The sequence below is a fragment of the Octopus sinensis genome, linkage group LG9, assembly GCF_006345805.1.
Source record: "Octopus sinensis linkage group LG9, ASM634580v1, whole genome shotgun sequence".
NCBI lineage: Eukaryota > Metazoa > Mollusca > Cephalopoda > Octopoda > Octopodidae > Octopus > Octopus sinensis.
Window position 1 is genome coordinate 30,422,186 of NC_043005.1, and position 23,870 is coordinate 30,446,055.

A 23,870-nucleotide genomic window follows, 5' to 3' on the forward strand; every position below is an offset into this window, starting at 1 on the left:
ATTCCAGACCTATAGCAGAAAGGATTAGGATCTTTGTGCTTTTCATCCTCTGTTCACAATTTTCTTCCAACTGTCTTCAAGTTTGGTATATGGATTAACTTTTGTCTACTAATTATGAAAATGAGATTCATTTTCCCTATAAATCCATAATTAAAAAATTATTAGCCATTAAAATTTGCAAAATTTGGGTATTTTAGCCAATCAGAAGTGAGTATTTTACATATCACCATGGCAAAAATATCTGTTTCCATAGAATCAAAGTAAAGAAGATTCGCATGTTGCATAGCTAATTGCGAAGAACTTTTTCCACAGTAACCAAGGATGCTGCGCATGTGCACTAGGAGAAGGAGATACGAGAAAGATATTTTATAAAATCCAAGTTTAATGTTTTGACATGCCACAGCCCCCTCCCCCTGATGATGGCAGAGAACACGAAGGTGCTGTTTTCTGATTGGCTGAAAATTCTGAAAATTATCAAACTTTCAACACCTGTAACATTTATTCAAAATTTTTTCTGGAATAAATGAATAACAAATTCGGATTCAGCGTCAAAGATTACATCTATATGATGATACATTAAAAAAAAACTTTTTGAAGATAATTGTAAACAGTGACGAAAACCACAAAGATCCAAGGAATATTTCCACAGCATGTTTCATGCAAACCATTTTCTGTTTTCTGTTATTATTAAAAATACTATTTATTAAAAATCTTCTCTGTCTGTCTCTGTGTCTCTGTCTCTGTCTCTCTGTGTCTCTCTGTCTCTCTGTCTGTCTGTCTGTCTGTCTGTCTGTCTGTCTCTCTCTCTCTCTCTCTCTCTCTCTCTCTCTCTCTCTCTGTATTAATTGCTGTTGCAATCAAACTTGCACTGCATGAACTAATCCGAAAAAATACAAAAGTAGACTTATATCTTCATCTTTTGAAGTTATTGTGCTAGCATTGTAAAAAAAAATTATATATATATATATATATATATGGTGTGGGGAGAGTATATAGTGAGAGGAAATAAGGATTAAAGAAATCCAGACGAGTACCTGACAGTACTCCATGCGAATGACCTGGCTGTCAAAAGAGGGAAATTAGAATCTTCAAACTCAAGGAGTTTCCAATTTATTTTCAAAGATATTTTTTATAAGAAATGATTTTTGTTGTTCGCTGTTTCAAAAAATTAGGTTTTGTTCAACAATTAAAATCAGAAATCTGAAATAATCCTTTCTAAAACAGGCACAAGGCCTGAAATTTGGAGGAGGGGACGGTGGATTACATCGACCCCATTACTTGACTGGTACTTAATTTATCAACCCTGAAAGGAGGAAAGGCAAAGTCGACCTCGGCAGAATTAGAACTCAGAACGTAAAGACGGACCGCTAAGAATTTCATCCAGCGTGCTAACGATTTTGCCAGCTCACCACCTTTGAAATCAGAAATAATGCTTCAAATTTTTCCACATGGGTGTCTTGGGAGAGGCAGAGATGAGTCGATGCTCATGTGAGTACCAGTGCTCACCTGGTACTTATTTTATCGACCCCGAACGGATGAAAGGCAAAGTCGACCTCGGCGGAATTTGAACTTAGAACTGAGCGACGGGCGAAATGCCACAAAGCATTTCGTCCAGCGTGCTAACGATTCCGCCAGCTCGCCGCCTTTGAAATCCGAAATAATGACATTTAATGACTAATTTCTAAAGCATTTTCTTGTTCGTTTCGCTAAGTAAGGATATCCGAGTTTATTTTTGTATATTCCCCGCATTGTTTTTGTTTCGCTATCAACTAATCATGTTAGTGATACGAGGTCAGTTGAGAAAAAAAAGTGCTATGACCCAGTTTCGTGGTTTGATGCCGGACAGACTGGGGAAACAAGTTATTTGGCTTTTGTCCTGTCATTTGTAGGGAAAATTAATGAGTTAGAAAGTGACATTTTGGCCCCTACGGTCAGGGAAAGTTTAAGGAAAAAAATAAAAATGCTACCCTTTATAAATGCGGCGAGCTGGGGTTTGTTGGTCAGTTTTGCCTGAGACAGTCAGTTGGCAACAGGTCAGTTTGGCGTGAGGGTTGGCCAGAGACAGTTCAGTCAGACCGTGAGCGGAGGGGCTAGGAGAGTGAGATGGAGATGACGGCGAGAAGGCATGGCTATTTGTAGTGGGAGTTTTTGTGATGATTCAGGGAGTGTTGCAGACGAGAAAACGTACGGTAATGTTTTGTTTATGTTTTCGTTGTTGAATTTTGGGTGGTGATGTGCGTTAAAAGAAAAGAGAAAAGAACTTGTGAACTGTGTTAAAAAAAGGGGGGGGGACATTGTGTCAAAAGAACTGTAAAAACGAGAAGAAAAAGAAGGGAAAAGAACATTGTGACGTAAACTGTAATCTGTTGAAAAAAAAGAATTGTTGAAGAGAAAAAAGAAAGACTTTAAATGTGGACTGTTTTCGAACATTGTGGACTGTTTTCGAACATTGTGTTGAACATTAATGTGGATTGTTTTCGGACGTTCTGTATTGTGCATGCATTGATTATTGTTTTTCTTTTTAACTCTGTATTTTCTTCAATGTAACGGCAATGTATTACGTTTTGATTGATGTTGTAACAATTGTATAAACTGTTGCTAAATGTAAGCAACTGCCTTCCGCCGTGTCTCTCTCTTCCTGTTGTTGTTGTTGCTATCTCCGGTCACCGGTCTGTGTTCGCTGCCATCCTACCATCGTTTTCTGTGGCGGATTTCCGTTTGACTGAGTGTGGTCGTCGTCGTCGCTCGACTTAGGGTCCCGAGTTCGAGTTGAGCGACGGCAGGTTCGTAACACATGTTATATGTACCCAAACAAAAATCGAAATTACCTCAGGAATTATTAACAAGTGAACGAAGTGATTCCAGTCAAGAGCTGAAACTGTATTTTAGCCATGATGAATTCTTTAATATTATTTCCAAACCATTGTAACTTTTTTATTATTAATTTCTAGAAGAACGAATGTGATTTTCGCCATTAACATGCAAAATTCATTATGATAGACAATTTAGAAAAAAAAAACTGGTGAAAAACTGAAATATTTCAAGAGTTTGGAGGAATTTTAAAAAGCTCCATTATAATATTAAGTAAATAAATAAATTGAGGAAACTTACATGTTTTGACTATTGCCGTAGGGATCACCACTACCTCCTCCGTCTCCGATGAAAATGTATAGGTAGTTGTCATCGCCAAACAGAAGCTACAGTTGAGAATAAAGCAAAGATAGAGTTAATTAAAGTTATATAATTAAACAATACAGTTGACGTAATTAACCAATATAGCTATAGATAATTTAATAGTTTACAGAACCCATACCGTTATGCAATTAACTAATACAATTAATATAACTAACATATTCGTTTACATAATGAACAACTGTGTGATAATAAGGCATAACGATACAATTAACAAATACAGTTTGTAGTATTAATTAATACAATCATCTAATTAATATCCTAACATTCTTTTATTCTTTTACTTGTTTCAGTTTTTGGATCGCAGTCTTACTGGGGTGCCGTCTTGGTGAGTTTAGCCCCACCAAAATCACCCCCAACACTTATTCTCCTTGAGCCAGTTACTTATTCCATCGGTCTCTATGGTCGAATTGCTAAGTTACAGCAATGTAAGCAAACAACATCAATTGTCAAGTGGTGTGGGATCAACACACACACACACACACACACACACACACCACACACACACACACACATACGCACACACACACACACACACACACACACACACATACTGGGTGGTTGGGCTAAATTTAACAGTTTGCATAAAAGTAAAAAAAGGCAATCCCATCCCAAAATAAAAGTATTTTAAAAACTCAAAAAATATTAAGTAGATTATGGCTGTGAGATAGCGGTTTATTCCAAGTAGCCAGCCTCAGCTTCCATCATTGACCTCAAGACGGCTCTGGAACCTGGCACGTGCGCTCTTCACTGTGTCCCTGGGAAGATCTTGGAACACCTCTTTGATCTTGGCCACCAGCTCGGCCTTGGTGTTTCAGGCCAAGCGATTGATGGCTTTCTCAACCGCGCCCTGCACGCAATAATCCACGGGTTTACAATAGGGAGAATTAGGGAGCCAGAAATAGAGGGTGGCAAAGTCGGAGAATCTCTCTGACAAACACTTCTGATTCTTTCTGGGAGTATGGTAAAGTGCCACACATATGATCTTCCAGCAGCAATCCACTTCGGCCAGGATTTGGAAACAGTCTCCAGCAGCTTCATAGAGCCGTCTGAATAGAGGCTAAGTCCCTGTTCAGAGACGCGGAGATCAATTCCAGTGTGCGGATGCAGTCAGAAAGCCTGTCGGGTCCTTTCCTGCTGGCTACAGTTTTGTAGTCGCTGTTGCAGCTGTCCATGTCACCTTTGTCAACCTTTACAGTGTCCACATAGCATCAAACAGCAGCCGGCATTTTGATACCCGGTGCAAATCATTACAGAAGAGTTAACTCTTTTCCAATATTTAGATAGTTCTCAGTCCTCCATGTCAGCTAAGTTTTTCTCAATAACAACTTTAATCTTTATGCTCTCCAACACCGATGTCTGCGCATAAACACATTAAGCTCTTACAGTAAAAAGGAGATATAAAACGATGGTCAAATTTATCCCGAACACTCTGTATGTATACATTATTTACATTGGATGGATATTTGTCATCTTGTTTGCTGTTAACACAACATCTCGGCTGATATACCCTCCAGCCTTCATCAGGTGTCTTGGGGACATTTCGAACCTGGGTATATGGCGTAGTGGTTAAGAGTGCGGGCTATTAACCTCAAGATTACGAGTTCGATTCCCGGCAGTGACTTGAATACTACTACTACTACTACTAGTAGTAGTAGTAGTAGTAGTAGTAGTAGTAACAATAACATCGAAAAATACCCTAGGAATGGTATAAGATTACAAAAGAATAGATTAAACTTTACAAGACTTTAAAAAACTTTATAAGTGGTGTTGAAAGTGTCGTCCTTCATTTTCAATACATAAGTTGACTCTTATGATAATCAAGTTGCGCATGCGCAGAATGAAAATAATTCACTGCGGAGAGACTTTTTGAACACCCTGTATATGTATATAGTTTACATAAATAGCATGTTTGTGTAATTAACAAATATACTTTAATAATGAACATACTTTATAAAGTAAACTAATAAATTATGTAATTAACAATTACAGTCTACATAAATAACATGTTATTATCCAATGAACGCTTATATATATACGTATATAGTTTACATAAATAACACGTATTTATGTAATTAGCAAAAATAGCGTACATATTCATGTACATAAACGCGCATTTAACAAATAGATTTCAAATTGTTATACAGTAATCCCTCGAATATCGCGGGTGTTACGTTCCAAAATCCCCGCGATAAGTGAAAATCCGTGAAGTAGAAACAGTATTATACTGTATATTTTTTTTAAATTACGTTTATGATTTGTATATATTTATTTGATTATAAATGCAAAACAACACCACGAAAGAATCGACGTAAGCTTAAATAATAAACCGCAATAGGTGAACCGCGAGATGGCAAGGGATTACTGCACACCCAATTATGCAACTAACACAACCAGCATCTATATAACTAATGCAGCCAACTGCATAATGAACACGCCCCATAATGTAGGTTACAGATGTAGTTTCTACGATAGCCTCGTAAGCAGTTAAACATCACTGTAAACTAATATCTGATCTAAATGCGGATTTCTTTTGTAACGCTTTACATTTGGAGAAAGAGAAGAAAGAGCAAAAGAGGGATGAAGTTAGCATCGGAGATGCAGGGTGTGAGCCGTAGCTTTCTGAAAAATACACATTTTTTTTTCAAGAAATTTTGCAGTGATTGGTTCGCCATGGAACAACTTGCCGTTATATATTTTTTTACCTTCGCCAAGGAAGGAGGTTATGTTTTCATCGGCGTTGGTTTGTCCGTCTGTCCGTCTGTGTGCAAAATAACTCAAAAAGTTGTGAACAGTATTTCATAAAACTTGCAGGAAAAGTTGGTAATGACACAAGGAACAGATTATGAAATTTTGGTAGTGATCCGGGAATTTGTATGGATTCTTGAATGATTTTTCATTTGTTAAATTTACTTTACATAAAGTATTATCATGTTACGCTCTTTGATTATCTCCCTTGAAAACACGTTCATCGTTTCCACATAACCTAAAGTTTATTTTGGTTTCTCTATTAGTAATTTTACTCGTGTATCTGTCTTAAAACAAGCTGCTTGGTGGAGGTCTGCGGAGGATGACATGACAAGCCTTGAATATTAGGATGATTTCTGTTTTTAAAGGTTTTTTAAAAAAAAATCATATGGCTGTATTATTTCTTTTTTAACCCCGCCAAGGAGGTTATGTTTTTGCCAGCGTTGGTTTGGCAATTTGGGCGATTTTCAGCATGCATGTATATGGGTGGAAATGAGCTGCTTGGCAGAGGTCTGCGCTCTCCGAGGGCTTTTCTAGTTTATTCTTTTACTTGTTTCAGTTATTTGACTGCGGCCATGCTGGAGCACCGCCTTTAGTCGAACAATCGACCCCAAAACTTATTCTTAGTTTGTCTTTTTTACCGAACTGCTACGTTACGGGGACGTAAACACACCAACATCGGTTGTCACGTGATGGTGGGGTGACAAACACACATACACACATATATGTATAAATTGTTATACTAGATAATAATCTTCGCAAATTATTTTCCCGTGAATTATTTGCTTCATATTGAATATACATATGTAAAAATGTATGTGTATGTATATATATGTATCAGTATATATGTATATATATATATTTGGATGTGTATACGTATGCATATATATTTTAGGTAGGACTATATATTTATGTATTAAAAATCTGGGTACTTTACCAACAGTATATAGGATAAATACTATCCCTTAGTAGATTACACCCATAACCCCTAACTTACTTTGTGGCATATATATATATATATATATATAATATATATATATATATATATATATATATATATATATATAGATATATATATATATACGATGGGCTTCTTTCGGTTTCCGTCTACCAAATCTACTCACAAGGCTTTGGTCGGCCCGAGGTTATAGTAGAAGACATGTGTCCAAGGCGCCAACCTGGAACCATGTGGTTGATAAGCAAACTACTTACCACACAGTCACGCTTGCGCCTATCAATACTTGATTAGGTTGATCAAATTTAGAAAAATCATTCTAATTTTGGCGCAAGGCCAACCATTTTTATGGGAGGAGTGAAGCTGATTATATCGACCTCAGTACATGACAGGTATTTTATCTTATCGATCTCGAAAAATGAAAGGTGAAGTTAACCACGGCAAAGAGTCTATTGTCCGATGTTTTTACCATTCCAATTACAAGCATACAAATCAGAAATTTGTTTTATTTAAATTCTAAAGTACTAAATATTTTTTTTAAAAATTAATATTCAGTTCTAAAAGCCCTAAAATTCACTCCGTAATTACTAACCCCCAAGATTCCCAGTTCGACTCCAGGCAATTACCTGAATAATAATAATCACAACGAAAAATACCTTAGGAATGAGAACCCAGGTTTGAAATTTCCCCAAGACACCTGATGAAGGCTGGAGGGTATCTCAGGCGAAACGTTAACAATAAACAAAATGAGGACAAATATCCGTTAATTGTAAATAATGTAAATAAATTAATATTCATTTCGTTATTTTGTATCGACATCAAGCGATAGAAGTTAAATGCCGTACTTCCTGATACTAACCAGAATGGTAAAAGTTTCCTTCTAAGTGTCCTTCCCTCCTTTGATGGGAAACACTCTAGTTCATTAATAAATGCGTAAATAATAACACACACATTTGTATGGTTAATACATTTACCGAATTAATTAATACAAATACATATTGAACAAGTACAATCACAGGCGCAGGCGTGGATGTGTGGTAAGACGCTTGCTTCCCAGCCACATGGTTTGCGGTTCAGTCCCACTGCGTGGCACCTTAGGCAAGTGTTTCTACTATAGCTTCAAGCTCACCAAAGCCTTGAGTGGATGTTGTAGGTGGACACTGTAAGAAGCCTGTTGTATATATATATATATATGTGTGTGTGTGTGTGTGTGTGTGTATGCATATGTGTGCATGTGCCTTTGTGTCTGTGTTTGTGTTTGTCCCCTACCCCCACCATTGACAACCAATGTTGGTGTGTTTACGTCCCTCTTACTCAGCGGTTAGCAAGAGAGAGTGATAGAATAAGTGCAATGGCTGAAACAATTAAGTAGTTACATAACGAATTTTTTTAGAAGCATCCAACCGTTTCTGTCCTGGGACTGTCTTCTCTCTCTACTGTGGCTCTGGTGGTCGTCATTTCGCCTCAGTTTTTGCTCTCGTCGCGGTTCATATTGAACCAGATTCTGATTTGCACAGTAATATATAGAGTCCAACATTAAACATCTCTTCTCATAGAAATTCTGCCCAAGTTGCCCGTCTGTCGCTTTCTTAAGTCTATCGCACTGGTTTAATCGTCTGCATATTGGATCAATTTGGCTCGCATCATCTCGATTTCCGAGAGATGCCACATCAAGAAATCCTCTTATATCTGAATAAAGAAAAGCGTTTCTCAATTCGAAAATTCACAAGAGGCCCAAGAGCCAAAACGAGAGAGAGAGAGAGAACGGCGATGATATTAGACATATTTCAAGAACTGAGTCCGGGGTATTGAGGGACTAACAAATTGCAGTGTATCCTGATCTGGCAAACAAGCTATTTCCATGTACTCCCCACCCCCTCTCTCTCTCTCTCTCTCTCTCTCCCACGCGCACACGCATTTTTACGATCCACTTTCCGAAGCGCGGTGTTTGTGCGTGCATACATACATACATACATACATACATACATACATACATACATACATACATACATACATACATACATACATACATACATACAATATAAGCGATCAATGCTTATTATGATGATAGAAACCAACTTCCATTTCACATGAAAGGACAGGGTATTTCAGCCAACAAGAAATTCCATAGACTGTATAAAGAGGCACAACGGAAAAAAAATTGCCAAAGCCAATTTGGATTTAGGATTTAATGAAGCTGATTTAGGAAAAGGAGCTGATCGTAAAAGAAAACAGATGTAGACAACATGGAACGAAACCCCTTCACATTCAGAAGTAAAATTTGAGGAAAACGTACAAGTGTGAGAGATATATGTGAGGGATGTATGCGTATTGGGTCACATTAACTGTATCCATACTTCCTCGTAAGGACTTAATTAAAGAAATCGTAGGGAACCGGAGGAGGAAACAAAATTTATATGGAAACTTGCTATGATAAAATTCTGAACGGATATTTCTGTCATTCTCTGTAAGCAATCTCATTTCAAAGAAAAAAAATGAGTTACCAACTGTCAAATGCTAAATGAAATATCGAAAATGACAACTAACTGAGAAAATGTGAAGAATGTGAATTAGAGTTTATCACAAAAGAAGAAAACAGATCCAAGCTCTTGTAGCAACGAAAACAAATGTTTCTTGACGAATATGCTGCGAATTACAGTTAGGAGTTTTCACTGTTAGGATATATCAGGAAACTCCCTAATAGAATTATGAAGCACCAGAACCTACACAGAATCACATCTAAGAATAAATATTCTTTCGATAAAACTGTGGACCAAAATATTAGATTAAGAAGAGCAAGAAATAGAACAGTTTCAAGACGAAGATTGCCAGCATGGAATGAGGTAAAAAGTTACTCTAGATCCGAAAATATACGTAGATTGTTTTCTAAGAGAGTTAAACGTAGCACTTCATGGACATACAATATACTCAATGCCTGGAACAGGACAGAAACAGCAGCAAAACATGGTCAAACACAAAATTTACGGTTTCAGAAGCAAAAATCAACAATAAAAATACTAAAGAAAAAATTTCAATATTTAGTGTCGGAAAACAAACACCGGGAAAAGGACGAAAAACAAAAAGCAAGACAGAAAAAAAAAAAAACATTTCCGGAACTTTTGACTGTACAAACCCTAAAAGTATTAATTTGTGAAAAAAGAATTTGAGGAAACATTAACTTCGACTTCTGGCAGAAAGGGAATAAAATTCACGCCTTTACCAACAAGCAATCATAAAGAACTAAAAGCTATCCAAAAATTCGTTGTTGATTAGTTTTGATATATAAAAAAGTCTGTTGATAGATATTCTACATGATTTAAGAATAACAGCAATCAGTATCAAATGCCGGTATTGGAAAGACATATTAGCCATACTGGAACTTCATTATCCGAACACACGCGAATACACCGGCAGCAATTTAGGTGCCCTAATGTCAGACAGATATCATTAAGTAATCAATTGAACAAAAAGTTAACATTTCCATTTTATAAACTTTATAAGCCAAAAGGCAAAGAAAATGTTTGTGCGTGTGTGTACATTATATATATATATATATATATCTATACACACACACATATGTTAATGTATATATGTATGTACGTATGTATACCTACACGCATTCATATTTATTTACATCTATTGGAATTTGATTAACTACTATACCCTTATTGCTACACTTGTTTATTTCCCCAACTCTCGTTGACCGACAACGGTATTTAAGGTACATATATTTAAATACACATTCACATATATGTATATGCACACACATACATACACGTACATGCATGCATGCATGCATACATGCATACATGCATACATACATATGTAACGGGAACGAGTAGCTTCATGCACTTTTAGAGTGCATGTGGTGCATACAAATTACCGTTGCTTTAATATCCAGATTCTACCAGTCAAAGAAACACAAAACGCAGACGTAAAAAATATATATACTTTATTGTCTTATAACGGTAAGAAATAAGTGGTGTATCTGGTATCCCTTTGGTATGGATGTGTCAGAGCTGAACTTTATCGCTTGTAAGATTTTACAATGTTCAAATGCAACAACACTGGTCAAAATGGCGTCAGGAGAGAGAAGATGATGTGGTCTGCAACAAATCCTGGTTAAAAGTCTTCTGCCGACTGCTGCTATATCAAGTCCGGACAGAGAGAGAATTACACGTCCGGTGCCTTCAGTCGCCGTGTCTCAAGTCACTGCCTACTGTTGCTATATCTCTCCGGACCCTTTTAAGGTTCACGCTCCCCTGCCTCTCGGCTAAACTGCCACGTCAGCAAATTCCTTCTTCCGGTGGTGAAAGCACCAACCCCGCACGCGCGAAACAGAAAAGGGCGGTGCGCGCGCGCACCGTTGTACAGGATCACTACACATACATACATACATACACATACATACATACATACATACATACATACATACACACGCACACAAGTATACACATAAATAACACTGGTCAACAGACTTTTTGCTGACCGCGGTTTGCTTAATTTTGTGATGCTGATTTCAAATATGGCATCCATTTTCTTCGAACACGTCAAGTTTTCATTCTGTATCAGATGATATACTGATAACTCTTTTGAGTCTCTAACTAAATCATCAAGTTCTGCCTGGTTAAAGTTTTCACGTTCTTTGGTTGATGTTTCTGCAAAGTCTGTATCATTATCATGTCCATGATTTACATCTACTTCACATATACCCGCACTTTCATCTTGCAGTGAAGGTAGATCCTTGAAAACGGGTTCTAATATGCAATCTGAGTGAAGCAATGGATGAATTGCTGAATCCAGGTTTGGGTAACTTATTTTCTGTCACGTTATCTTGCTATAACCAGCAGTCATTGTGAGACAAAAGTAGCAATTGTTTACATGGTTCTTTGGCTCACACCATGTCATACGAATGTCAAATGTTAGTTATTCCTTTGTGCCCTTTGTCCATTGGCGTAGATTTAGGGTTCACAGACATTGTGCGGGCCCACGATTTATCCTGATCACCAACGTTAATCTTTAAGTAAGCCAAGTAGGACCTTTTCACAATATCACTAACATTCGTTCTTTGACTTGGGTACTGTAAAGTATCCACATATATCAAAAAAGAGTCAGAGGAATTCAAACATTTCAAATATAGAGCTATGGGTGGGACCAATTTGGGCCAGCCCATAGATAGAAAAAAAAATCAGATGTGAGAAAAAAAACTATTGCCATTTTAAAACTCAGTGATCGAAAATTACTCCAAAACAGGTCTCAAACTTAGGCCAGCAGAAAAAAGTTAGAATTTGTTTGCCAGTGTAATCCGTTCTACAAAAAGCACAAGGCCTGAAATTTTGGTGCAGGGGCAATTCAATTATATTGACTCCAATACGTAACTGGTACTTATTTCACTGAGCCTGAAAGGATGAAAAGCAAAGTCCACCTCGGCGGCGACTAAAGGTTAAATAATCGCCAGTTTGTATAATATTTTTTCTACACTAGGCACAAGGCCCGAAATTTTTTTTTGGGGGGGGGGCAGTCGATTACATCGACCCCAGGTCGCAACTGATACTTAATTTAATCGAAACAGAAAGGATAAAAGGCAAAGTCGACATCGGCGGAATTTGAACTCAGAACGTAAAGACAGACGAAATACTTATTTCTTTACTACCCACAAGGGGCTCAACACAGAGAGGACAAACAAGGACAGACAAACGGATTAAGTCGATTACATCGACTCCAGTCCGTAACTGGTACTTAATATATCGACCCCGAAAGGATGAAAGGCAAAGTCGACCTCGGCGGAATTTGAACTCAGAACGCAACGGCAGACGAAATACCGCTAAGCATTTCGCCCGGCGTGCTGACGTTTCTTATTTCTTTATTGCCCACAAGGGACTAAACATAGAGGGGACAAAGAAGGACAGACAAAGGGATTACGTCGATTACATCGACCCCAGTGCGTAATTGGTACTTAATTTATTGGCCCCGAAAGGATGAAAGGCGGAATTTGAACTCAGAACGTAGCGGCAGACAAAATACCTATTTCTTTACTACCCACAAGGGTAGTAAGCATTTCTCCCGGTGCGCTGACGTTTCTGCCAGCTGCCGCCTTCCAGTTTCTATAATATTATTAGCACAAAATTTTATTCGGCTTCAAAACACGGATGTCAATGAAACTCAGTCCACTTAATTTCGAGCATTTACATATAGAGAAGCACAGCTGATTACTAATTGGAAACATATACAATATAGACGTACATGTTGGGGCTAATTGTTAACGGATACTGTATAGAGTTGCCGTTGGTTAGAAGTACAGTTAATTACAGTAAACAGGTTCAGCATAGATGAACTTGGCGTTAACAGACACAATATAAAGATAGAGTTGGTAGTTGACTGTGAACGGATACAATATAGAGATATCGTTCATATCGAGCTGTAAACAGACACAATATAAATGAACATATGATTACTAGTTGTAAACAGATACAATAGAGAGGTGCAGTTTATTACTAACAGTAAATATATGTAATATAGAAATACACCTGTTTACTAACTGTGAACATTTGGTAATTAACTATAAAGAGGTAGAGTATAGAATTACGAGCGGTTACTCAAAATAGGGTTTATGCGAAAAGGTTGATGAGTAATTTAATAGCTTTCATTTATGAATTTCCATCCTCCCATGGGTTGAAGCTTGGTGAGTAGACGGATTAATTTTCCAAACATGAGCCCGGAAATTTCATTGATACACCCCAATACTCTACTGAAACCTCTCGCTTCAATTTTATGTCCGGCGATTCATTTGACATTAGCACTTGATACACACACACACACACACACACACACACACACACACACATACACACACACATATATATATATATCAGCATTGAAACACAATAGATAACGTTAGAAATTGTTGTTCGCTGTATAAACCTCGGCTGGATTTAAGTTAATAAAAAGAACTTCCAAAGACGTTCGTCAGTTAAGTGGAATGTAATATCTTCAGATGATTGTTTCGTTTTACTCAGAAAAAAAACATGACTTGGGTTTGTTTCCAGAGGGCGGTGACATCTTCCCAATTGTGCCAATGTTGCAGATTTAAGAAAAGGAAAACATCACGTCAGCAAAAGGTTATGACATCGGTGAGGGTGATAAAAGTGCGAAACGACGATAAAGCCGAGTTAAAATCATTGATAACAGCCAGTGTATTGCTAGCAGTGTAAAGTGATCCGAAGCATTCACTTTTTAACTAACGTTTTACAGGCTTAGGTCATCATGAATATATATAAGGTTAAATATGAATATTTAAAGAGATAAGTAAATATAAACATATAAAATGCCGACAAAACATTTCTGTTAATCTTTCTCTAACCTGTGTTATTTCTTTCTCCTTCCAGTAAAGTCATTTCATTTTTTCCCTTATCAATCATACCACTAACATCATTGCCCTCCCATCTTTTATGATTTCATACGTTCCTTCGCTTCATTTATCTTGTTTTGTTTTCCTTTTTGTCAACCAAGCAGTTGCCATTCTTCGCTCACACAGCCTCGTTTCCCCGCCTCTTTCTTTTTCTCTCTATCACATCATATATATATACAGTACTTTCCTCCAACTTCCCCTCATATCTCCCACTCTCTCATCAATCATCAAATACTATCAGTACTTCCTTGTAACTTTGATATGATCGCCCTGCGTTGCGCAATTCTCTAGATAGGCTCTCCAGTTACTTGTTAAACCCCGAGGAGAGAAAACTAAATACCCAGTCAACTTAGATGTCTTGACTACACCCTAGAAGACGACTTTCCATCAAAAGCACCAATACTATAAACAACAGCCTCTGCAAATAGAAGCTGCCTTCTATAGGGTTGCCCACTAAAATACTAAATGAAATTATACATTCGTCGTCATCGTCACCACCACTACCACCACCACCGCAAACAACAACAACCACAGCGACAATTACATTAACTATTGGTGTTACTTTTTGATGCCCCTGTGGCAAATAAAAAAATCATTATTCGCTTTCTCTGGAATGGATACGTTCCACTAACCAAGCGTTCCATTTGCAGTTGGCACTCGCTGAGAGGAGGACTGAGCCTGTCGTGGCTAATGATGCGCAGTCATGTGCTCAGGCTGCCGCATCTCCAGCATTTCCTTGACGGGGTGGGCAGGTTGTCGCTTGTCAAAGCATTTTTTCCAACTCGTCTCGACCCCTTCCCTAAAACTTCAGGTTTTGTGCCTAGAGCAGAAAGGATTATCATGGCTATAATTACTGTAATTATTTCGTGGTTTGAAAAACGCAAGAACTTTTCTCTCTACAAAAAAATTAAACATCTTGGCGAATACGTATTCGCGTTTTGAAAGGTGGTGGTGGTGGTGGTGGATTGGTTCGCATCTTTAGAGGGTCTGACAATATACCTTGTGATATTGGTTTCGACTTTTTTACGTTCGGTGTTCAAACATCGCCGAGATCAAGTTTGCTTTCATTATACCAGAGTCGGCTTAAATATGGTACTAGTTATGTTATGGCGCTGATTTTATCGATTAAACCCGTCACACCCAGATTCTTATACAAAATTATTGTTATAATAATTTTGTTCTGAAAAACAATGCCATCGCACATGAAATCCTCGATAGACTTTGGCTGGTGAGGTTTCCGTTGTTTTTATTCACAAATGTAATATGGCGGTACATTTGATGACAAGTCTGTAACCAGATACAATGTAGGGACACAGCTTACCTAACAATCAACAGGTACAATAGAGAAGTACAACTGATTACTGACGACTGTAAATAGATATTCGTTGGCATTTGCCATCTTCGGTCGCACAAATTGCTATTAATATTCTCCGCCAAGGAACTCTGCCAAGATTTCATCCTCTTTTTAAACCGCGAAACGGGTTTTATGACCATTCCCCAAATCCCCTGTTTTTGATACCCACCTGAAACTGTCTCGGTCCTATGAAATAAAATTCCTGTTTTAAAGTGAACTAAATTTAAACCTTCTATCATAATTTCATGTTAATTTATATTCCAAATCCCATCTTAATAACTACAATGTTATTTTACTAACCTGTTCTTTATTTTGAAAATTGATTGAAGCAAAAGCAGTGTATTTCATTACAAATATAGCAACGAAACGGTTAAAATAACTAGTGCACATTTGAAGAGGAGAGGCGCAGGTATAGGATATAATCTATCTGTCGCCTCTCCTACCAATGTTTTAGCTGACAGAGGTGGCCACAAACCGTCGCCAGCTTTACTCTTTCGAATGAGGAAGTTAAAAATATCGTCGCCATATCACTGACATACAACTCAATTTCCGCCGCCCCTAGCAAGCAAAGTGAAGCTAGAGTTTCATCAATCAATCCCTCGGAGACACTCCAATATAACCAAGATGGCAACTACACGAAGAACAACAACAATAGCAACACCCCTAACAACGATAATAATGGTTTCGAATTTCGGCACAATACCGGCAATTTCGGGGGAGGGGTTAAGTCGATTACATCGACCCCCAAATACCAGACTGGTACTTATTTTATCGACCCTAAAAGGATGAAAAACTAACTCGATCTTGGCGGAATTTGAACTCAGAACGTGAAGCCGGACGAAATGCCACTAAGCGTAATGCCCGACGTGCTAACGATTCTGCCAGCCCCCTGCCTAACGACAATAACAATAACAACAGCATCACCACCACCACCACCACCACCACCACCGTCACCACCACAGCCAACATTAACTATAACGACAACACCAAAAGTAAAGCAAACACCACCAATAAAAAGTATTTTCTCAATCCTTTTCGTGATTGTAATATATTGTTTCCTGATATAGAGAAATGATTATTATTGTTTGCTTCCTGTTACAATTATTTGTTTAAAACTATTTTTCTAGTCCTACTTTTGTTATTTTGTTGTAGTTTTCTATTTGTAACAGTCTTTGTTCCCCTTTGAATGCGGAGAGGTTCAGAAATTCACTTAACTTCCTGTTTTTTAAGTCGAAGCTGTGGTTTATAATTGAGATAGACATTGTATTAATACTATCATATTTCTTGTATCGAGTCTGTTATGCGAATTAATACTATGCAAATTCTGCTATGATTTGAGTGACTTCTCTTCATATAAAGGGCATGCGTATTTGATGATCACAGAGAGAGAGAGAGAGAGAGAGAGAGAGAGAGAGAGAGAGAGAGGCGATTTTGAATAACATACGTTGAATCGAGAATATCGTGTCTTACTCGTAGTGTAAAGTGATCCGAAACATTCACACTATATTCAAGTCATTCATATAGAAGAGATGGTTCGTATTTGTGCAGAGCATTAATAACAATCGGTGTTATTTTTCAACAGATTTGTTAATGAAGTCAGAGCTAAAGGGGAGAGGATGCTCCTTGACTGTTTCATCATATTTTGGGCATAAGATTAAGGGAGAGCATGTTTAACATGTTTGGAGAGTAAGTTGATGACGACGACGACGATGATTATGGTATTAGCGGTGGTGACGGTGGAGATGTTGCTGCTGCTGATGATGATGATGCTGACGACGATGGCGACGATCTGGGTGGTAATATTGACGATGATTCAGATAATGACAACAACTAACCTGTCTGTAATAAAATAGTGATGACATTAGTTGGTGACACAATCTCAGACAATCCACCGATGTGGTAGTTTATTACTGCATTCACGTGATTTAAGATTGATGGTATTTATCAATCAATTCTTTTATTCTTTTACTTGTTTCGGTCACTGGACCACAGCCATATTGGTGGCGAGATTGGGGGTGCACAGCCTCGAAGAGCTTGCTCCATTAAATTGACCTCAGGACCTGTTTGGGGTTTAAGACTAATACTTGTATCAGTCTCTTCTGCCGAACCGCTATGCGACGGAGACGTAAACAAACACATATTGTTGTCAAGCGGTGGGAGGAAGAACCAACATAAACAAACACACATATGTGTGTATGTATCTATATATCTATTTCTTTCTCCCCTCTTTCTCCCTCCTCTCTCTCTCGTACAGCTTCCGTCTACCAAATTCACCCACAAAGCATTGGCCAGCCCGGTCAGAGGCTATACATGAAGACCTCTACAACGTGTCGTGCAGAGGAACTGAATCCAGAACTACGTGACTGGAAAGTGCTCTTTTTAATAACGCAGCCATACCTGTTACTATTAATTAATATTAATTAATAATGTACAGAGGTAATAAAAAAAAATTACATCTGGTTGAAATATTCAACAGTGACATATAAAGTTTAATGACGTATTTGACTGACTCCCTGAAAGGAAAAACTCATCTTAGATCCCAGATTTACAGAAATCACAAATCCTCAAAAATACAGACCCATAACATGTTTTCTTACAACACACAAAGCTTTAACTGAAATAATATTGCAGAAATTAGACAAAAATCTGAGGGAAGACAATCTGTTTCCAGAAGAGCAGAAGAAATATTGCAAAGGCTTATATGGCTTAAAGATCAATAACTGATCAATGAAACTGTAATTAAAGACTGCCGAGGAGAAATCAAATGTGGGATGTGTGCTGAACATGGCATGAATTGACTACCGGAAGGCTTTTGATAATATACCCCATACATAGATAGTGAAAATACAAGTCGTGAACAAGGCAGCACCAATAATAAGAAAATACATGAAACATGTCAAGGGTGAATGGTAAATAGTTTAGCAGTTACAGAGAAAAGAGGAATTGTAAAAAATAAACCCATCCCATTTAGAAGAGGGATATTCCAGAGGGACGTTCTCACGCCATCCTTTTCTGACTGGCAGCTGCTTTGTTTACTTATCAGAACATGGCTAAATTTTTATTTTTACAAAAATAAAGGAAGAATAATGAATCGATCTCATTTACATAGGTATAAACAGATTCAACTGACTTAACACCAAAATCTATTTAAAACATTGATAAAGGGCAAATACCCTGAGACTAGTCTGTAGATGCCAGACCAGCGAGGGGAAGCGGCTGAACTCCCCCGTTCGAAGGTTATAATGGACACAGGTCCGTGTGTCACGTAGCTAGCTAGAGGCGATGGTCTCTTGGAGCTAATCAACGGCAGCATTCGTCCTATTTTTCTGGACTGCCATGTTAGCTTGGCGATAACTATTAATATCCAGTACCGCTACCGTAGTCACCTTTAGAGAGACTCAGAAATATTAAGATTTCTATCAATTTAAAACAATAGGACAATATAATCTATTTTTCACTTACTCTCGCCAAGAAAAGAAATGTTATTAATAAGATTGAAAACGTGTGGGAAAGAGAAATCGTCATATTTAATACAATTAGATATGACAATATTATAGCGAAGAAAGAAAGAATTACAATATGGATGTAAACTTTATTTTCTCATTAAATAATGAGAAGAGGAGTAAAAATATTTCACTAATATTTTTTTGTTAAAGAGGAGTGGCGCTGGTATTTGCTAGTTTAGAGATCGCTGAATTAAATGGATTCTAAAACTTGAGAAGTTGTGCTGTTATTGCTGTTGTGTTTGCTGTTACTCACGGCTCTCTCTCTCTCTCTCTCTCTCTCTCTCTCTCTCTCTCTCTCTCTCTCTCTCTCTTTCTTTCTTTTCCTATGTTGTTCCATCGCCTTATGGCAGAAATTATTCAAGTGACTTTCACTGCCATATGTGCAAAAGCTGGTCTTTCTGCCCCGCACCACCTGCCGTATCGCCTTTCTTTAATAAAGAAATAGGAAAATATTCCTTGCATTTCTTTACTGCGTTTGAAGAAAAAAAAATTCATTCACGAAACGAATTATTTTTTCAACACGTAAATTAGTAACCTGACTAGTCAATGCAAAAGAATCCTCACCAAAACACGAACGCAACCAAACATGACCTTTAATGACAGCAAATATAAAAAAGACAAAAAAATCAAATTCTCTGCAGAATAAGCACATTTAACAATTTAACAAAATTATTTTTCTGTCAGAAAATAACATTATTTTGAACAATTTAAACGCTGTAATTAACGATGACAACAGCAAAGGAAAGAATAAGTAAGGGAAATTGAATTGGAGATTAAAGAATACAATTTCAACCCTTCGTTCGCTAACGCAACCTCTATTAAACAGGTTGTGGACGTAAATAACCTGGTATACAAAATGTGAAGCTGACAGAGATATACAACAAAGGGTGGTGCGCCTCTGCATCAGTCTTTTGTCGAACATCGAGGGAGAAAAAGCTCGAAGGTGAGAGACACGTTTCTCATATACCGAGAAGAGCAATTTCAAGAAACTTTAACTGGTGTGTCGAACAATATTTCCTCTGTCAGCTGTGGAAAAACGGACGGAACTACTCAAATATTATTGAAAACTGAAAACGAATATTTAAATTTCTTGTATGGAGTCCAGTCATTAATATTAGTCTGTCTCTTTTGTAGTGCATCGGCAAAACTTCCCCCTTCAGGTCTGTATGTTGACCTGTATTAGTCTCGTTTACTCTTTGTAGGCCGTGATTTCTACAGAGCTCCCAATGGATCATTCTTGCCACATTGTCATGGTGTCTTTGGTATTCGCGTTGTACCAATTTCGGGCATTCGCTGTCGATGTGCCATACCGTTTCACCCCCTCTCATCACACATTCTGCATTTGTCGCTATCGGTAGTGTTGTCTATTCTGCATTTGTCGCTATCGGTAGTGTTGTCTATTCTGTATTTGTCGCTATCGGTATTGTTGTCTATTCTGTATTTGTCGCTATCGGTAGTGTTGTCTATTCTGTATTTGTCGCTATCGGTAGTGTTGTCTATTCTGCATTTGTCGCTATCGGTAGTGTTGTCTATTCTGCATTTGTCGCTATCGGTAGTGTTGTCTATTCTGTATTTGTCGCTATCGGTAGTGTTGTCTATTCTGTATTTGTCGCTATCGGTAGTGTTGTCTATTCTGTATTTGTCGCTATCGGTAGTGTTGTCTATTCTGTATTTGTCGCTATCGGTAGTGTTGTCTATTCTGTATTTGTCGCTATCGGTAGTGTTGTCTATTCTGTATTTGTCGCTATCGGTAGTGTTGTCTATTCTATATGAATATAGTTGGTCCTTAACGCTTGTTCCTGAGCTGCGCATATGAATGCTTCTGTCTCTATCTTCAGGTCACTCCTCATCCATAGCCACCGGTCCATTGTATCTGTCTTGGTGTTCACATCTCTTGCAAACTGACCGTACATTTTTTATCTTTCATGCATCCCCACCCCCCTTTGTTTGTTAATTTCTTGCTTAAATTTTTCTTTAGTTACACAATTTTCAGGGATGACATCGGCCTTCTTTGTGTGTTTCCACGACATTTTTTATAAACCACACTAAGCTGTTTTCCTCTGCAACTGATCAAATCTCTCCCACCTTTTCTTCCAGAAAAGTACAGCCTATCGGTGTCACTCTTAGTGTAGAAGACTCCATTTATTGTCAACATTTTTCTGGTCTTGGTATTCACTTTCTTCATTTCTCTCTTTTGCCATTTTATAATTCCTGCTCCATACCAAAGGGATGCTATCGCCCAGGTATTAACTGCTTGGATTTCATTCCATCTAGTCAATTTTGAGCGCAACACCAGCCTCAGTCTTCGGAAATACTCCATCCTCAGTTGCTCTTTCTTTTCCATTTCCATTATCTCGTTGAACTCTAGTACACCAAGGTATTTGTATCCTTCCGTTTCAATTTGTTGAATCAAGTCTCTATTTGGTAGTTCTATCCCTGCTGGGGACTGTACCTTGCCTCTATTTAGGTAGATTATTCTGCACTTCTTGATTCCAAATTCCACTCTAATATCAGTATTAAAACAGTGGACCGCGTTCACCTAGGAACTCACTCGTGTCTCATCTTTGTCATACAAATCATTGTTTCAAATCATTCATGAAGAGGAGGTAGTTGATTGTTTGGGATTTTCCTTTCGTTGGTACCTCAGGTTCATTTTCCTATTATTATTATTATTATTATTATTATTATTATTTGGTTTGACTCAGGTTCGGTCTTATTCCTGGTAGGATTTATGCGGGTAGCGGGTTACTACCTGCCAAAATTTTGTTTCCAAAAGTTTTTTATTGCTTATTTTGTTACTAAACATTTTTTAAAAGCATCACCTTTGTATAGGTGGGGCGCTTTGTGTTGTTAGTGCCCCCCCCCCCATCGACCCATGCCCTGATTTCACAGACTCAGATACATTGGCAACACAGTGAAGATGAGGGGAACTACAAAAACCAAAAATAAAAGAAGAAAAAACGAAAAAGAATCACCAAAGTGCATCAAGTCCCACATCAGCACACAAAAAAAACATAGAAAATACACCAACAACTGCCACAGACACACCTACAATATCACCAACCTCTCCAGCACCACAATCACAAACTTCGCCACCAACACAGTCCCAACTGCAACAACCGACCAAAAGAAAACACTCCCAGCAGCATCAAGTTACCACACAAACACTAAACTTCGTGCTAGTGAGGAGGTCAAATAAACAATTGATGGACCTCCTATCACGAAGCAAGGATGTCGTGGAAAAAGGGTGTGATCTTTGGCACCAGCATATTTTAAGTGCCAGAAGCATTGGTGTTGGTGCGGATGCAAGACGTGAGAACCCCTAATGTGAAGGCCACGAAAGGTAAGTAGACGTCGCTTTGTGTCTTCTTTAAATTCTGTCCGGTCATCATGGAGTGTTTAAGAGTAGGTAGTATAAATGTTCGTGGCTTGGGGTCGCCCTTGAAGCAGGGTCGCCCTTGAAGCAGGGTCGCCCTTGAAGCAGGGTCGCCCTTGAAGCAGGGTCGCCCTTGAAGCAGGGTCGCCCTTGAAGCAGGGTCGCCTACTCAACGACCTCAGGTCACTATCTATGGATGTGACAGCCGTCAGCGAAACCAGAATTTCCGACTCACACGATTTAACCCCCATTTTTTACTATTTCGAGATCTATGCATCTCTTAGTCTGCCTTGAATAGGAGACGGGGTAACAGTGCCGTTTAGGAAAAACCTGGATCTCGAGATACGGACGATCTTCCTGGACCTTCCTAGACCCGGAATGTAAGTTAGTAGTCCTAGATGTGAATAGCAGTGAAGGTGGTGCTTTCAGACTAGTCACTATATACGCCCGAACTAGGGCGGAGCAGCCATATTTCTTCAGACGTTTGGAGGTTTTCCTTGGGACATCTCACTCTTTAGTTCTAGTGGGCGATTGGAACACCATTTTGGATGCACGCCTGGATAGGGTGGGACTAGCCGATAGGAGAGGGGGTGGTGCAAAAGCTTCATAAACCTGCTCAGTCGTTTCCAGTTGGCTGACAAGTACCGACTGGACTTCCCTAATGCGCCAATGTGGACATTGGCAAACAACACAAGGTCTTCCAGATCGTATTTCGGTAGGATATTCTGTAGGCCAGTAGGTAGAAATAGCATAGGTTGTCCACAGTTCAAAGTAGTCGGCTACACAGATCACAAATTTGTGCTCTGCACAGTCGACCTAGACAGGATCCATAGGCAAGGTCTCGGGTACTGGAAGCTGAACGCATCTTTCTCAACGCGTCAGGCATTCAGAAACTAGGTTAGCATTTTCTAAACAGTGAACAAGTGTGATCGCTGTTTGTCAAGCAGGATTTTCTGCAGCTCGTCTCATTGACAAAGCTACAGTCCTGGATTAAGCGTAGATCAAGAAAGAGCGCTTGGAACCTGGAGTGTCGGCAAGCGTTCACTACTCTCTGCTAGTCGGGAAACACAGTCAGTGGAAGTTCCACAACGGAGTTCTATATGGGACTAGTGATGGGAAGAGCGACGACGTCCTCGGGGAAACTCTGGGCATCGGGAGGGATCAAGTAACTGGTCTTTTTCCGGAGGACTTTCGGGCCGGGGCCTATGGATAACTTCCGGAAATCTCTGGCGTGGCAATGCTACGGGAGAGTTCTGCCGGTTCGAGACAAGCTCTACAGACACGGAAGTGCTGTCAGACGGACATGTCTGAGGTGTGCGCAGGACGACGAA

At 38.6% G+C, this 23,870-nt stretch overlaps 1 protein-coding gene across 2 annotated transcripts in view; it reads right to left on the reverse strand.

The window, feature by feature from the left end:
- The window catches only part of LOC115215932 (HHIP-like protein 1), a 92,021-nt gene that overhangs the window by 51,327 nt on the left and 16,824 nt on the right, over positions 1–23,870 (reverse strand). For both annotated transcript variants that reach the window (XM_036505864.1, XM_029785294.2), the window contains exon 2: positions 3,112–3,197. In XM_036505864.1, the coding sequence (XP_036361757.1) occupies positions 3,112–3,197 (86 nt within the window). The remainder of the gene's footprint in view (positions 1–3,111; positions 3,198–23,870) is intronic.